We start from the raw sequence: 17612 nt of genomic DNA, 5'->3' as shown, positions 1-17612 counted from the left end.
AGTTCAGATAATTTCCAAACAGCATCACTGAGAGAAAGAAAAACTTTAATCAGTTAATTTACTGTGAAATCTGAATAATCAATCGATCAGCAATGATTAGTCATTGATTAGGTAACTATAGAACAGAAATCAGAGAAAAGTATCATGATTTAAAATAGAACATCACCACAGAAAACTCCTGGTTCTGGTTCTGGTTCCATAAATATATTTTATATTATATATTTATATTTATTTTTGAGTTGTTTGAGTTTTCTATGTTTTGGTTGTAATCTGTCACATCTGGTTCAGGATTTTCTATTTTCTGACATTTTTCAGTTTTTATTCCTCAGATTTAATTTGTAGCAGATCTTTATTTTCTAATTGATGATCTTAGAAAACTTTCAGTCCAGATTTATCTTTATCATTTCTGGTGAATCAGTTTTTATTTCCTGTTTTATTTTGGATTCTTGTGTTTTTTGTTTTTGCTGCTCTGATATTTTATTTTCACATTTATCGCCTCGTTGCTGATTCTTCATCTCTAGTTTTAGTTGCTCTGACTAATCTGGACTTAATCCATATGTCCTAATCAAAGTATTTTGTGTGAAGCATCATTAGTGGATAAATGAATCTCTGGGTTTGTTTCTGTCGCCGCGACTCGGTGAGTTCGACTCTGGTTGTCGGTTCAACGCCCTCAGGAAGTGCTGAGTGTCCAACAGCCAGACAAAGCAGCCGCTGGGGGGGAACACACACACACACACACACACACACACACACACAGTGCGAACTGTCGGAGCTCAAACAACAGGCAGGAAGTCAGAGATGTTCAGTGGGCCCAGTGCGGCGCCCTGAGGAACGCCAAACACAACCAGAGCTGATGAAGCTGTCAGTCAGCAGGTCAAAGGTCAAAGGCTTCAGAGACTGGAGAATCCAGGACAGACCCCAGTTTAATCCCAGTTTAATCTGGAAGTTTCTTTTCTCTGTTGTGGTTTTTTTTTTCAGGCTCTTGTTGCCGTTGTCTCTGTGGAAACCTTTTAGGGAACATTTAGCTTTTAGTTTTTGGTTTGAGTTCAGGGATTTGAACTGGTTTCTGTTCTTTTTTTTTTGTTTTATTGAAACGTTCAGATGAATCTGATCTGTAACAGGAACAAAACCAGCAGCAGCCGTCCTGCTACAGATCCACTGCAGCTCACACACACACACAATCAGCCCTCTGGGCTGCGCTTGACATATTTGCATTGTGTCTGTGTGTCTGTGTGTGTGTGTGTGTGTGTGTGTGTGTGTGTGTGTGTGTGTGTGTGTGTTTTCCTGTCACAAGCGATCTCACCGGGACTCGTGTTTAATTATCTACCCAGCATGCCTTGGTGCTGAAAACACAGCGCTTCCTCTAATGGGATGTGAAAAGGGACACACACACACACAGATTAACACACAACCTGAGTGTGTGTGCTGCAGACACGTTAGCACACACACACTCGGCGATGTTAATTAGTGCAATTAGCCTCTCCAGTGTCCAGAGCTGTGTTTTCAGGAGTCGTTAACTCGAGACGGAGACTCGCTGTTTACTAAATACACGCCTGGAAGTTCACACACACACAGAGAGACACACACACAGAGCCACACGCACACACAGAGAGACACACACACAGAGCCACACACACACACAGAGCCACACACACACGGAGCCACACATACACAGAGGCAGTTAGATTACATCACAGTGATGCTAATTTACATTAAAATGTGTTAGAAATATTCAGTAATGGTTGTAAACACCAAACCATCAGAACAAGATGAGGTTCAACTTCAAAATGGCTGAAAACCAATCATGATATTAACCAATCAGATCATCAGTATCGATGATTATTGATTAGGTTTAGTGTTAAACATCTGCTGATGTTTCCTTTTTTATCCAGTTTTTTTTAAAGTTTCCAAACTTGAAACTGCTGCTGTGCAATTTACCCAGCAGGCTGTTGCTAATCAACCAAAGAGCTAGTGGGCTGTTGCTAGGCAACTGAAGAGGGAGCGAGTTAGTTGAATCCACTGCTAGCTCCGTTAGCCCTGAGCTGTTGAGCGACTACAGTCTCTCCTCTGCCTACATCCCCCAGAATGCCGTGCGGTTCTGGTTCTGGATTTCTCAGTGTAATTATTGAACATCAACTCAGACGGATCGTCTATTGATCCCGTTTCCATGGCGACCTGTAGGGTTATTGGTATTCGGTGTTTCTGGACGCCTGGCGGCTCTTAGCAACTCCAGAGGAGGAAGGCATGCGTCTCTTGGTCCCACGGCCTCACACTTCCTCCAGAGTCCCGCTGGGCGCTCACACACACACATATAAAACACACACACACATATAACATACACACACACACTCGCGCTCTCTCCAGGACTCCTCCAGGCTTTGTCCGCGGGCTTTGGGCCGTGGTCGGAGCCAGCCTCTCTGGTCTCTGGGTCGGGGCAGGAAGGAGGAACCTGGAGACATTCCGCCATGCTAGGCGCCTCCTTGCCCCCCCACATACCCCTACTGCCCCTCTGTTGCCCCCCAGCTGGTATCCAGGAAGAGAGCTAATGAGGTCCAGAGCCGTTCCCACACCGATCCATCGGGTTCAGAGAGAAACCTGTCCAGGATGAGAGACTCTGCCATTGGTAGCAAACGATCCTTCAGTCTGCAGCAGGAAACGGTTCAGTACCGGACCACTGGTCCACCGGGCCGCCGAGCCGTCCAGACTGATCCCTGCTGGCTGAGTGAGCCTCTGTTTACACGGAGGGATTAGCCGACAGATTAGAGTCACTCTGCTGTGGATTAGACAGATTAGACCGATGATGATCCTGGATTGGTGATGATTCTTCCTCCTGCCTCTCAGATGTAGAAACGTTTCCTCATCGCCGTCTAAAGCCGGACCTGTCGACCCGATGCAGAAACATTCCTACCTAAATGTTACAGATGGGATGACCTTTGACCTGAGCCTCCAGAGCCACATGGAGGCAGCAGCATTCAGCTTCTATGCTCCACAGATCTGGAACAAACTTCCATAAAACTGTAAACCAGCTGAAACCCGGACTTCCTGTTTGCTGTTTTATTTTCTGAGTTAAAGTTTACTTCCTGTTTCCTGTTTGATGTTTTTATGAATCATTTTATCAGTTTTTTTTCTCTCTGATGTCTGGCAGCAGTGAGGCGTTCTGATGATGCGTTCTGATGAGCTGTGATGTCATGTCCTGTCTCCAGGGAGGAGCGTGAGCGTTGGATCCGGGCCAAGTATGAGCAGCGTCTGTTTGTGGCGGCGCTGCCCGGCGCCGACCCGCCTCTGGGCCAGCAGCTGCTGCGTGCGGCGGCGGAGGAGGACCTGCGCGGCGTGGTGCTGCTGCTGGCCCACGCCTCCCGCCAGCAGGTCAACGACACGTTCGGCGACGGCTGCTCGCCGCTGCACCTGGCCGCGCACAAGGGAAACGTGGTTCTGCTGCAGCTGCTGGTCTGGGTAAGTGTCCTCCGGGTCGGCGCCGGCCGGGCCGCCAGCCGGACCCAGTCTGATCCGGTTCCGCTGTCTCTGCAGTACGGTGCCGACCTGATGGCGAGGGACGCCCACGGGAACAGCGCCATGGCGTACGCACGGCAGTCCGGCAGCCAGGAGTGTGTGGAGGTTCTGGCCCAGTACGGCGGTGCCGACGAGCGCTACGCCCTGATGACCACGCCCAACCTGCCGCGCCGCAACGCCAACCGCAACAACAGCTGCAGCAGCCTGGGCAGCGCCGCGCTCATCTGACCGCCGCCATGACGGGACCAGAGCACGATGGGAAATGGGTCTCTTACCTCATCGGCCAATCAGAATCCAGGAACAGGAACACATCCCACAGCACCCATTTCCATGGCGACGAGAGGAGAACCGACCAGAACCAGGCCCGGTGGGACGGGATCTTAGACTCTGTTTTATTTAAGGAGTTTCCCCGCTGTGAGTGTGTCTGAATGTGTTGTGTGTGTGTGAGAGTGTGTGTTGGTGGACCAATGGGAGAGCGGTCCTGGGAGCCTCCAGGTTCGGGGCCCAGAGGCTCCTTCTCCATTTCTGATTCGTTCGTTTTGTCCAAATGGACCAAGGGAACGTCGTCTGACGAAGGGCTGTTTCTTCTTCTTCTTCTGTAAATACTGCACCTCATTTCCTGTCACGGTCACCGTGACAACGAGCACAAACAGGAAGTAGTTGAGTCTGTCGGTTTGGTTTGGGACTCAAGCAGGAGGTTCTGGACGATCTGATTGGCCAAGTCAGCAAGAGGTCAAAGTGCAGCGGCGTATTGGAGCCATTAGAGATAAAAAGTACAGGAGTACATCTCTGCTAACAAACTGATTTCAAAACAAGAACACTTCTCAGCTCCAAAAGTCAAAAATATGCAAGAAAAAAATCAGAAATGTTGAGATTTCTGATCTCAACAATTATTGAGATCAGAAATTTATTTTTTCTAGACTGATTTCAAACTTTGAGAGATTTTTTGGCAGAAATGTACTCCATATCAGAGCCCAGTGGTTGATCCAAACCCAGAGTTGATCCGGTTCTGGACCCTGAAGTTCATCTGAACACAGAGTCGGAAGACCGTAGCTTCCTCTGCTGACGTTTATTTCAATCTAACAAAAACGTCTTTTAACCTGTTTGGTTCGTCAGTCATTTTGCTGGTGTCCATGGTAACCTGAAGAGGCTGACGTTCCTCCTCCTGTTGGCATCAGGCCTAGTCAAATCACTCCTGGTGTTTGTAGAAAGTGTCGATTGAAAGTGAAGGAGCCTCAGGAAGAACACTCCGTCTAGAAATCCTGACCTAGATGTTGCTGCAGCAGCTGGATTATCTGATTTCACAGCTCTAAATTCAAACTTTCTCCTCTTGCCTTTTTTATTTTGCCTTTATGATCCCAGAATCACACAAACTGCTTCTCCATACATTTTGTTTGAACAATGCTATGTTTTTTACTCTCAGTCCAACCAGAACCAGAACTACGACACCGTATTTGGGTTGTTGAAGATTAAAAAAAATTAATAAATAAATGAGAGAAAAACCTGAGATTTTCAGATTAAAATCAGAAATTTTCTGGAAAAAATTTGGAAATCTCTGAGTTCAGAAAGTCAAAATATTTTTGAGGAAAAATGCAGAAGTTTTGAGATAAATTTCACATATTTTGTTTAGAAAAAATAAACATTTTCTGAGCTTCCAAAGGTGAAAATTTTCAATTTTAGTTAAGATCAAACTCAAAGTTTTTTTCCTCATAAACTTGTGACTTTTTGAGCTCAGAAAATGTTCTTGTTTTTTCTAGAAATTTTCTAATCTCAAAATGTTTTGGATTTTTGATGTAAATTGTATTGTTTTTCTATTTCCGATGGTTCTGATCAGGAAGTCGGCCAATGATTCAGAAATGCACTAAATTTGACTCAGTCTGTCCGTCTTTATTATGATCGTTTTCTAATATAACTTTATTTATGTTTATTGAAACTCACAGCTTATATCCATCGTCACAGCACATCTTGGTTAAAGGGAAATTTCTAATAAATCTGTGAGTAAAAAGTTATTTTTATTCTGATTTTATAAGTAATAAAACAAACAGCCCAGAATGTGTTTTAAGCTTATAGGAGAAAATCTGATTCAATAAAAATCTGTCCAGGAAGTTGGATATCATTATTTAGTTTACATAATACAAGATACATTTTGTGATTCAGCTTCAAAAATTGTGGCAGTTTTGAAATATTATAATAGGAATTATTTTAGCAGAAAAAAGTTTACAGGCCAAGAAAGACGGCTAACATCAGTTTTACTGCGTTAAAAAGGGAAGCTAATGCTAACTGTGCTCTGAGTTAGCTGGACAACAAACAGAAAAGCTGCTGAGTTATTGTCCCTGTTATTAAGATTTATATTGTATTGTTTACACTCTCTGAATACAAAATGTGGTAAATTGGAGAATAAAGCACCGTGTGATGATGTAGCTACTGATTAACCTGTTAGCTTAACATTGCTAACTGATAAAAGCTGCTGGCTAGCTTACCATTATGACATTAAATCATTCTGTTGATCTCTAATTCATCTTTATGGATTTTGGGACATTTAAAGCCATATTGAACATTTGGCTCCATTTATGGAATAGCATAGATCTGAATTCAGTTACTGTCAAAACAGCTGAGTCATGTCGCTGCTTAGCTAGCAGTTCAAAGACTTCATTAAATCAACAGCCTGGTTTTAGCAGGTGAGGAAATTATTGACAGTCTGGGTCCATTAAAGAGTCATTTTCCTTCTGACTAAATTTAAAAAGTTAAAATTCCCAATGAAAGGAGCATCAACCAGTGGGTGAGTGAGACAAAGAGCTGCTGGTTTTCCTTTAAAAAGAACGTCATCGTTCTGGTGAGTTTCTGTTTACAACATTAACAGGTCAGTTTGTTAACATTTAATAAGCCAAACGGTATCAGAGAAAAATCAGCGTCGGCTCGTTTTAATTGTTAGCTCAAATCTGCCGAGTCATTTTCCCAGCTAGCTCGCTGAACAAATTAGCTTCATTAGCAGACTTTTTTCCAGTTGTATGAAGCGTCTTTTTTTTTTTTTTTTTTTTTTTTTTATTCCACTAGAGTTTTGTCCTTCATGCTAAATATAAACAGTTTTAACAGTTTGGGAATAAATGCCAGCATAAAGCAACAGCCAGTAATTTATTAGTATAATTATGCACGTCTGTTGGTATAATCTTGCTAACAGAGAGCGTCGGTAAAGATGTTTTCTTTTGGTTTCTGGGTCATACAGTTTAAACAAAGCAAAATAATAAATGTAATAATTGAGAAAGAAGTTTTATTTTTTATTTTAAGTTTTCATATTGGAGCCTGTTTCAGTTTTCAGACGGTTCTGTTGTAAACATGCTCTGCTGAACTGCAGATAAAACCTGTAAAAATGATTGTTTTGCTTCTGGAAAGCAGAGGCAGCAGTGTAGATAATAAAAACCTGTTAAATGATGAACTGTAGAAATGTTTCTGTGCTAGACTTTAATAATGACTTTAATCATGACTTTAATAATGACTTTCATAACTTCTCTCCAGCCTCCATCTTATTTAAACTCCCACAGAAAAACCTTTTTGTACATTTCCTCCTGAAGTCCATCCACGTTTTATCCTGTTTTATCATCCAGACCGCTATTGTAATTGTTGTCATTGTTATTCTAATTATTATTATTATTATTATTATTATTATTATTATTATTATTAAATTTTGTTGTACAGTACCGATGTTGAAAAGTTCTACCTAATGCAGAATCTTCTACTGTAATTTGTCTCTTTTCAATAAAGACAGGAAAATGCTTCTTAATATAAACTGAACTTGTGAGATTTTATTATTTTAGAAACATGAATATTAAACAAATGTTTATTGTGAGGTTAAAATAATCCTGATGGAGCCGACATTCCTGCAAACTTCACAGCGTTTCTGAAATTTTGCTTAAGAAAAAATATTTTTTATTATTAAATTGTGCAGATTTGTCAGATAAAATTTGACAATGAGTTTTTTTTCTTTTACTTTGAGGAGTATAAAATGTTTCAGCTGAAAACTGAAACTTTAATTTATTTAATTTAGATTCTTAAAACCAAGTTTTATTTTCCTGCTAATCTGTTCAGAGATATGAATTATATATTTTAGAGTATTGTTTGGTATAAACACTTTAAAGTATATCAGACAATAGTTGGTATTTTACTTGGTAAATTGTCAATAGAAATTAAAATGAACTAAAGACAATATTTAGTTTAATTATTAAATATTTGTCTTGAGATAATAATGAAAGAGTAAATAATATTTAAATTTTCCAGCTGAGGTTTATCAGCAGATGGTTGAGGAGGAGGAGGATGAAGATGATGATGAAGGTCTTGTTTATCGGCCTCCTGGCGCCGCCATGTTGGATTCCGCAGGCCGTGGTTCGGATCCAGGAGGCCGAACCTCGACCGGATCTTTGCTGCCATAAAAACACAAAATTAAACTATTTTAGTCCGAAAATAAACAATAAAAATTTTAAATTTTGTGTAAATAAATCTGTTTTTAATTTTTAAAATGTTTAACTTTATTTAAAACATTTGGGGCTTAATTACTAAATTTATTTAGAAAATAATTTTTCTATTATAAACTTTAGAATAATTAAAAATTAATAAATATAAACTGAAGGATGTTAGTAGTTTACATTTTTAGATTAAGTTAATCGGGGGATTTTTGCACCTGGCAACACGCGTCATTCGCACAGGTGCTTCAGTTCTTCACCTGGAGCCGCCGGTCGGTTCACAGCGATAAGAAATTATTCAGTTTTTATTTATTAAACCTGATTAATAAACGACAGGATGCCACCTGGAGGAAGGTAAATTATTATAGATCATTGTTTTTAGATTAATTAGTTTGAATTCAATTCAACCCGCCGCCATGTCGCCTTCCGCGTTTCTTCATTTTGATCTTGAGTTTATTTCGATTTTTTTTCTTCACTTTTTTAACCGCTTTTGTTTCATTTTTACGAAGTTTTCCTTCCTCATTAAAGTCTGGAAGCCTAAAAATTAAACTAAACGTAAAGAATCAGTGAAAGTAAAGAGTTTGGCTTTTAATAATCCAGATGGAGGTGTGTGTGTGTGTGTGTGTGTGTGTGTGTGTGTGTGTGTGTGTGTGTGTGTGTGTGTGTGTGTGTGTGCGTGTGTGTGTGTGTGTGTGTGTGTGTGTGTGTGTGTGTGAAGGAGTCAGACTGAACGCATCGGCTCACTTTGCGTCCTTTAATCGCAGATTTTCACATCAGTGTATAAATAAGTTAGCAGCTTCATTCAGTCAAGCGCGCGCAGCTTCCGGTCTGTATTTACATCATCAGCTGCTCCACGCGCACTTTGCGGCGCAGTTTGCGGTGAAAAACTGCGGCTCTTTCAGCAGGTTGAACGTTCTCGGGCTCAGACGTTAAAAAGAACCGGTCAGTGAGATCCGTCTCAGCAGAGTCACGGAGTGAAGAGGAAACATTTTAATTTAACGAGTCAAAAACAAATGACGACAGAGGAGTCGAGTTGTGCCGGTTCGGTCCGAACCCATCCGAACCGTCCTACGGCCGGGCCTGCTCCATCTGCTGGTGCTGACTCCTGATGGCGAAGCGGCTGACGTGCACCGGGATCGGAACCACGATCTTGGGGTTCCGGCTCGGCTCCCCGGACTTGTTGTTGACGTTTCCGGCCTTGACCCGTTTCCACTTGGCGCGCCGGTTCTGGAACCAGATCTTGACCTGCACCTCGCTCAGCTTGAGCGCATGCGCGATCTGGGAGCGCTCGGTGAGCGACAGGTACTTCTTGCAGTGGAACTCCTTCTCCAGCTCCAGCAGCTGCTCGCTGGTGAACGCGGTGCGCCGCCGCCGGTTCTTGCCGCCGCCGCCCGTCGCGCCGCCTCCCGCCGCGCAACTGCCGCCGGACGCCGCGCCGTGCAGGTGCGGCGCGTCGTCCAGGCCTCCGCCGCCGTCCGCGTCCTCTTTGTGGCAGAGGGACGTGAGGTTGTCGTCGGAGCTGTAGTCCAGGTCGCTGTCCATGGAGAAGCTCTCGTCCTTCCGGCCGCTGTCCTCCTCCTTGGACTCCTCCTTGGACAGAGCTCTGGCTGCGAGATTAACAATAATCTGATTATCCGGAAATTAAATCAATACATATCAATAACAAGAGGGGGAAAAAAAACTTTAATCTGGTTTATGTTCCAAATAAAAAGCCATTAAAAAAAAACATTTATTTCCCAGTTTAATCATTTAAATATGCTGATTGATCAGAGCCGCTGTTGGACGTTAAGGTGAGGAAGAGGAGGAGGAGATGAAGGTGTTTGTATCCATCATCAGCCTGGATCGGAATCAGGACGCGCTGCGGGACGTTCCGCTTTCACGCGTAATTACGCACCGATGTCTCCACGCGGCCTTCTGTGTGTGTGTGTGTGTGTGTGTGTGTGTGTGTGTGTGTGTGTGTGTGTGTGTGTGTGTGTGTGTGTGTGTGTGTGTGTGTGTGTGTGATGTCAGAGGTGATGACAAATAAAAAACAAATCTATCACGAGCCAGTAAACCTGAAGCACGCGCAGCTTTCAGGCTTTCAGCAGCGAAATTCCGGATGTTCTGGATGTTTTTTTTTTATAATGTTGTTGTTTAAAACTAAATAGTAGATTAGACAAATAAATTAATATTCGATAAATAAAATAAATGTTTAAATTTGGCCCATGTGGGCCAATTTGACTGAATGAATCAGATTTTTCTGTTGATCCGTTTTAACTGAGGCCCGCGGCAAAAACAGCGGAATAATTAATGACTCCTTAGAAAAATAATAATTATAATAATAACCTGCAGCATTTCATATAAACACGTTATTTACATTTATAAATAAAGTAGATATAAATGTTTTAGTCATAATTTAGTGAATTTTATTTTTAGCTTTTAAATCAAATATTTAAATTAAACTGAATCAAAATTATGTAATTAAATTAAACTAATATTCCTGGTTGAACTTTGGAAACAAGGAGATGAAACTAATCAAAGTGTTTTAGATCATTTGATCCAGCTCAACTTGAACTCCGGTCTGACCCACGCGTGGACCAACCTGTGGAAGTCTGCAGCGGCGCGTCCGCGTCGTGGAAGGCCGGCAGCGCGGATTCTTTACCGGGCAGGAAGCTCTTCCCGTCCTCCGCCTCCAGCCGCAGCGCCTGCGAGCCGAACTTCCTGGCGGCCTCCTGGTGCTGTTGGGACGGGGAGAACCCGCCGGGCAGCGAGGCCATGAGGGTGGAGGTGAGCGCCATGCCCTGCGTCAAACCCTGCGCCAGGCTGGAGCAGAAGCCGCTCTGCAGGCCGGGGATCTGCGGGTGGTGTCCGCCGGGCAGCGCCTGCTGCAGGGCCGGCGGCGGCGGCGGCGGCTGCAGCACCACGGAGCGATAGGGCATGAACATCGGGTACCCGGTGTAGACGAAGTGTCCCGGGCTGGGCTGCGAGGGCCCGCCGATCAGGGAATCGATGCTGAAGGCGGTGGTGCTTCCGAGTGGCCGCTGCATCACCATGAAGGACGGACCGAACGCCGCGCTCATAAGACCGGCCGCTGGAGCCGAGAGAGGCCGAGGGAGAGCCGCTGCGGGCGGCCGCGGAGGGCTCGGAGCCCCGCCGGGAGTCACCGGGAGCTGAGGGCTATCCGCTCAGAGATCAGCATTCCTCCCTCAAGTCCGCAGGAGATGCGCCGCTTCCAGGAAAAAAAGCGCAAACTGGAAGGACGAGGCTCCGCTCCGAGATGACCCGGACCTGAGGTTCCGGACCCGAGGTTCCGGACTGCGCTCCTCTCTGACCCGCTACTGCAGCCGGAGTGTGTCGGTGTGTGTTTCCTGCCGCTGCGCGCCTCCGCAACTGTTTTGGATTTAAATTGCGCTCCCCTCTGGTTAATTGAGCTGCCTTTACCGCCAGGACGCCGCCTCCCTCGACCGCTGATTGGCGGATGTCAGGTGACGAGCCGAAGCTCTTGAACGATCCGGACCCACTCAGCGTGGGGCCGCAGGAGGCTGCGTGGGGCCAACCGGAGTGAAAGTGAAACAGTTTAACTTCATCATCTGAAAACACTCCGAGTTTCATCCTGGCTTCCCGAAGTTCTGGTTCCGATGGACGGAAACTGGAGTACGGAGGAAGATTAGGGCCAAAAATAAAATAATTCAGGCTTTTCCCCCCTCAGAATATGAACTTGTGACGTTTCCTCTGTGACTTTATAATCATTAAAGTAAAAACGATTCAATTCTGTTTTTATGTGAATCTTTAAAACTGAGAAAACTTTAGTTTTATTTCTCTGACTGGATCTTCATCATGCTGTTAATTTGATGAATCATAAATCAAATTAAAGTTTTAAAGTAAAGTTTCATATCTACACTGTTTCACTGATCCAAATATTTTATGTGTTTTCAGGAGTTTTCAGCACAAAACATTTGGTCTGTTAGAAACCAGAACTGTCTGAAGGAAACTAGCGGATCATCAGCGTAAAGACAAATCGGTCCTAAAGTAACGGCTCACATTTTCTACAGAGGTTTAACATCAGTTTGTTCTGATTTGAAAAACTAAAACAGTTAAAAACATAATAATGAACATTTTATTCTTCTAACAGCAGGATGGGTCCAAATCTGAAACTGCTTTAGATCCAAACTTCAGCTGTTAAAAATTCAACGCAGATAAATTAAAACTGAAATGATTTAGTTTACCAGGTCAGAGGTTTGGTAACCTGGAGAAGTTCTCTAGGAGTTTGATTTTAAATTTTAACAGATGTCTAATTCTGATTTTTATTTTGGACACTTCAACATGATGAATGTCCTTAAAGGGCTGGTTGCTCCAGAATGCATGAACAAACTGTTGAAATATTAATAAATATCTTTCTGCATTAAAATTAAATAATATTGAATATTTTGATGAGTCCGTCCAGGATTTCATGATTTTTTTTTATACATAAAAATGAGTGATTTTGTAGAAATGATTTAGAAACATTTGCAGTGAATTTTGTTATATTTGTGCTCATGTGACAGTAAATGTGACTTTTTGTTACTCGCCACATTAATCATGACCTGTAACTTGTCAGACAGCAGCAGGCAGCAGTAGTGTGAGACACTGCCCCCTGGAGGTGGGAGGCAGCATCACTTAAACTGGGTATTTTTGATGAAACCTTTGATGTAATTTAGCAGCAAACAGATGAAAACATATTTGATTTGATCAAGTAATATTTAAAATAAGAACAGTAACCCAGATGTTTCTATTTTATCTTCATGGAGATGTGAAACTCGATTCTGAAATATTAATGCCTCTCATACCGGATCAATAAAATCAAATCTCAGATAAAAATATTGACACTTTAGTTATTTGAGATCATTTCTACCATTAATGAAAACGAAAAGAGACTCGTATCGTAGCGCCTCCAGGTTCTGCTCCCTGCTGGGTTTGTGTTTGCAGACGGAATCAGATCGGACCGCTGATGAACTACGGAGCGGACGGTGATTATCTGGCGATCCATTTCTCGCCCGTTGCCGTGTCTCCCGCCCGTTGCAGTGTTTGCTCCTGCTCGCCTCCAAACTGCGTCCTGATGGACGGAGGAACGACCTCCTCATCAATTCAGCAGCAGCTCATCAATGCCAGCGGCGTCGAAACGCATCAGAGGGAACACATGTGACCTCTGACCCCGAGCAGCCCCCCCCTCCGAGTCAAGGACATGCATGAGCGGCCCCGCCCCCCCGGGGTCACCGGGACGCCGTGTCATTACGGAGCCTGATCAGTGCAGACATTAAATAGCAGTATTTTTCAATTAGCGCCGACAAATTCAATCAAAATTCCATAGATTAGGATGAAACGAGGCGCGGGTCATTTACAAGGGCTTTAATTGCACCGCCATTAGACAAATAGTGCAGCGCTCTCCGTCTCATTATCAATCATGCCGAGGCATCAATAGTAAAAGGTTGGAGGCAGCGGCTGTGTGCGTGGGGCCGCCGTGCACGAGGCGCGCGCACGGCGCCGCGCTGCCACCAGCAGCTAATAAATACCCTCTTTTGTACTTATAAATTATCCAGTTTAATTAACAACATGGATTATGATTGGACTGTGATTTAATTAAACCTTTCCTGCATGCAGGGCGAGGCGCTGCCATCCATTATGGGGGTGATGAAGGTGATGATGAAGGCTCTGACAGGAGCTGCTCACCTGGGAGATCAGCAGGCTGCAACAAGCGGCCATGATGGGGGATGATTCAGGTTAATCTACTGAGGAAATCCAGATTTTAATCTGGAGTTTAACTTTTATCCATTTCATGTTTTTGAGTTACTGAGTTTAGATCAAAATAAAGCAGCAGATATAAACTGTAACAAGTTAATTTTGATTAACTAATTTAATTTTAACATAATCAGATTTTAGAGAGGAACCTTTATGTTCACATGTTTCTGGTAGGACCATAAATCTGATCCACAGCTACATGCGCTAGCAGCAGCGATGAAGCAGCTTCGCTTCGCTCATTTCTGCTGCTAAACGATCTGATTGGACGATGGAAAGCATTGTTGGGTTCAAGTTGAGCTAAAAGCAGTTAGCATATCAGAGAAGCTGTGGTAGCCTAAGATAGCATCTCAATGCTAACATGTAGCCGCTAAAGCTAATGTCACATAGCACTTTGCTCCAGTCTGACGGTTTAAAAAGAGATTAAAAACTATAAATAATTTTCTGTTAAAAATTTGGTAAGAAAAAAAAAACTTTTTGAACTCAAAATGTTTCTAATTTTGTTTATTTTTATGGTTTTTAATTCAAATACTTTATGGCTCCAGCAATTAACTTCATTAAATTTTAATCCAATCCAACATTTCAGCCCAAAGCTTCTCAGAACCAGAACCAGAACCGAGCCGATCGGGTTGGCATGAAGCTAAGCAAGCTAACTAGCGCTTCGTCTGTTAGCTTCACTAAAAACACTAAACCAAGTGTTTTTGTTTGAATTCCTGAGTAAACGTCTCAGTTCATCTGAAATAAAACAAAACTAAACTTTCATCCAAATATAGAAACATATTTAAATCAATCTGATGATGGAGTTATGATGTTTTTATCAATACTGATGGATTATTGACTCTAAAGAAGCTGCTATTTGCTGATATGTGATCTATATGTTAGTTTTATTTCATTTCAGGTGTATTAAAATATTTTCCCTCCAAACTAAACAAACTGATTTGTTAGATTTGGTGTTTTTCAGTGATCTGAGTTATTGTCTTTTTTCTGAATCAGAGAAAATACTCCAGATTATCTGAACCACTGGATGGATTTGGGACCGTCTGATCAACCAGCAGTTTATTTTGACAGAAATGTTTTAAATTTTATGCATTTTAAATTAAACCGTTTCTGAAAATCATATTTAAACTCGATGTTTTTACGGGAACAGCAGGTTATCGTCTGCAAAAAACTTCATCCAGAACTGGAAGCTGTCTGAGTGAAACGGTTTGATTCCTGAACTGTTCAGGTTCAAACTGCAGTTCCCACCGTTCAGCCTGGAGGGGGCAGCACCGAGGCGGTTTCAGCTTAAATTAAACAAGTTTTATATGAAAATGTCACAAATTACACAGAAACATAAAAACATAAAGACTCTCAGATTATCTATAATAAAACGTTGATTTGTGATTAGTGACACTAAAAGAGGAAGAACCGGAACTGGAACTGGAAAACAATAAATAAATAAAAAGGGTTTTGTAGAGTTTGTTCCTGAATTTCCTGAGAAAAGTCAGAATTATTTTTCCAGTGACTCTGAGCATCAGGCTGAATGTTAAACGTGTCTGAATAAACCAGAGGTTTGTGTCTTTGTGAGGTCGCGCCTTTACGAGGCTCCAGATAAACTTTTAATTTGAGCCCTTCAGAATAAAAGTTAGCAATGAACGGCGGGACTTACAGCCTCGTTAAAGTCATCAGGACGGGAGAACATCCCGTAATAAACCGCCTCAACATGGAGGCAGCAGCTCTAACTCATCTCAGACACACCGGGGCGGCATGCTGCTGCGCCCCCTGCAGGCCGCGGCGGGAACTGCAGCTTTAAACCAAACTGACAAAACTTCAGTTTTACTTATTTAATGAAATAAATGAAAGTATAAACTTATTAATATTCCTTACATAAACAAACTAAGGCTGTGTTTAGTAGTTAGCTATTCAATATAGCATTTAAATTTAATTATATTGATGATAAATAATCTTTATTTCTTTCAATTTTATAAAAAACAAAACCAGCATCAATATAACAATAATTCAGTAATAAAATGATACATTATATCCATCAATAATCAGATGGTTACATGGTAATTTGAACAGTTAAAAATTCAAATTATTTAAATCTTTTGTTTATTTTTGACTTGGTAAATAATTAGATCTTTATGCAGATTACTAATTTGAATAATTTTGAATAACATTAAGGATTATTATTGTTATTATTATTATTATTATTATTATTATTATTATTATTATTATTATTATTATAGCTGTTTTCCATGTTGTGGAGTCGATTTGTATTGACTGCAGCTGATCAGTGATTAAATGAATCCGGCCAGCGGCTCGGTGACAGCGTGGCAGTGGATCAGGACTTCCTGTTTGGCCCTCCGTGTCCCCGTCCTGTTGGCCCCCAGCAGCAACTCAACGCCTCGTTTCCACTCATTAGCAGAACCGAGGTGCTTGTCGCCGAGATGGAGGAGGAAAGGAGGCCTGAGGGAAACGGAGCTGGAATCAGGTCAGAGTTCATTTGTGAAAGCAGAAAAACCTGCAATGGTCAGAGGAGACGCTCTGCAGCGAGATGACGTTCCCACGGCGACGTCCCCACGGCGACGTTCCCGTGGCGACATGTGAAATCATAGAAAACTGGAGAACATTTCCACCAGAAACTCTGAAATGTTCTGATCAATGTCAGACATTTCTGAGCTACAGGAGAGGTAATTTTATTTATATAGCACATTTTCAGCAACAAGGCAATTCAAAGTGCAGGAAGAAAATGTTCTTCCTGTAAATGTTCAGAGTGACAATCATTCATGTTTCTACCATCTCTGTCAACACTTCCTGTTCTTTGGGATGAATTGTTTCGTTTTTCCTCCTGAACGTTTCAGCAGATGAACTGGATCGCCTCGGAATCAGGTGCCTTTACCGTGTCTTCAGGCGTGACCTCTGACCTTGGCCTGCAGCATCAGTGAGAACAGACAGTTTCTGCTGCGTTCACAGATGAGGAAGACGAGGAAGATGAGGCGCTAATTAGATCAGGCCGTTTTTACCTCAAAGCCTCCAGAATGCAGTGATTGAATTACTGCAGCTTCAGTAGCTGCTGCAGCGTCTGGATGAGTCGAGAAGGTGGCTAAATTTGGGTTTCCTCTGAGTGGACTGAGTGGCGTCCTATTACAGCATGAGGCCCGTCTGACCCGAACCCGTTTCCATTCGACACCAGCAGCATGAATGGCAGCCTTGTCTGCTCCAAACGTTCTCACAGGAAACGCTCCGCCACCGTAACGTTGTTAGCACTTGGTGCTTCCTGTCTGCCGCCTCGTTCTCACAGCCGAGGAGACCAGGCTTCACTGACCTTCACCGACCTTCACTGATGATTCCAGGTGATTCCATGTGATTCTCATGAATCTTCACAGCCACATCTGTTCTGATTGGAGCCATTTGGAAATGATTTGAGTTTTTAACCTGTAAAACACGGGATCAGTTTTCACTGCTGGTTTTATCATGTTATTCATTTATAAATTTCATTTTATTCTAAAATAAACATTTAGCTCCAACTTAAGTATATAGTTAGCATGCTAAGCATTTCATTTGAAGCTAAAAATTTAGCTAGCAAGCTATTTATTTTTAGCTCCAACCTAAATATTAAGTAGCAATTTTAATTCATTAATATTTACTAAGCAAACTAATAATTTATCTCCAACCAAATATTTTAGAATTAACAAAAACAGAATTTACAAATGAAATGTTTAGCTAAATGTTTAGCTAATTAAATTTAATAAGAGGAAGTGGACTATCAAAATAAAAGCTGGGTTCAGACTGACTCCTAAGTCTGAATTGTTGAAAAAGAAACGATGACATGAAGTTATCATATTTATATTGCCTAAATATCTAATTTCAAACATTTAGTTTGTAAACTATATACTTCATGCATAATATTTTAGT

General features: G+C 42.3%; 2 protein-coding genes across 4 annotated transcripts in view; one reads left to right on the top strand and one right to left on the bottom strand.

The window, feature by feature from the left end:
• Window positions 1-7294, top strand: part of agap1 (ArfGAP with GTPase domain, ankyrin repeat and PH domain 1) — a 60178-nt gene extending 52884 nt beyond the window's left edge. For all 3 annotated transcript variants that reach the window (XM_014998174.2, XM_088003753.1, XM_014998172.2), the window contains exons 17-18: window positions 3204-3453; window positions 3529-7294. In XM_014998174.2, the coding sequence (XP_014853660.1) occupies window positions 3204-3453; window positions 3529-3738 (460 nt within the window). In that variant the 3' untranslated portion in view covers window positions 3739-7294. The remainder of the gene's footprint in view (window positions 1-3203; window positions 3454-3528) is intronic.
• A 1410-nt stretch (window positions 7295-8704) lies between these two features.
• Window positions 8705-11301, bottom strand: gbx2 (gastrulation brain homeobox 2). The gene is made up of 2 exons (XM_014998167.2): window positions 10546-11301; window positions 8705-9571 (listed from the first exon to the last, which is right to left on the bottom strand). Exons 1-2 carry the CDS (start codon window positions 11021-11023, stop codon window positions 9033-9035), a joined length of 1017 nt encoding a protein of 338 aa, XP_014853653.2. The 5' UTR covers window positions 11024-11301; the 3' UTR covers window positions 8705-9032.
• Between the last annotated feature and the right edge of the window lie 6311 nt (window positions 11302-17612).

The sequence above is a fragment of the Poecilia mexicana genome, unplaced genomic scaffold, assembly GCF_051168715.1.
Source record: "Poecilia mexicana isolate PSO_F unplaced genomic scaffold, ASM5116871v1 scaffold_2, whole genome shotgun sequence".
Classification (NCBI taxonomy): domain Eukaryota; kingdom Metazoa; phylum Chordata; class Actinopteri; order Cyprinodontiformes; family Poeciliidae; genus Poecilia; species Poecilia mexicana.
The sequence above is the reverse complement of the archived record's forward strand: the minus strand, read 5'-3'. Positions and strand labels throughout refer to the sequence as shown.

Coding starts and splice junctions, on each gene's coding strand:
- gbx2 (XM_014998167.2), bottom strand. CDS start 11,023: ATGAGCGCGGCGTTCGGTCCGTCCTTCATGGTGATGCAGCGGCCACTC. Junction 9,572..10,545: donor GCCGCTGCAGACTTCCACAG/GTTGGTCCACGC, acceptor TTAATCTCGCAG/CCAGAGCTCTGTCCAAGGAG.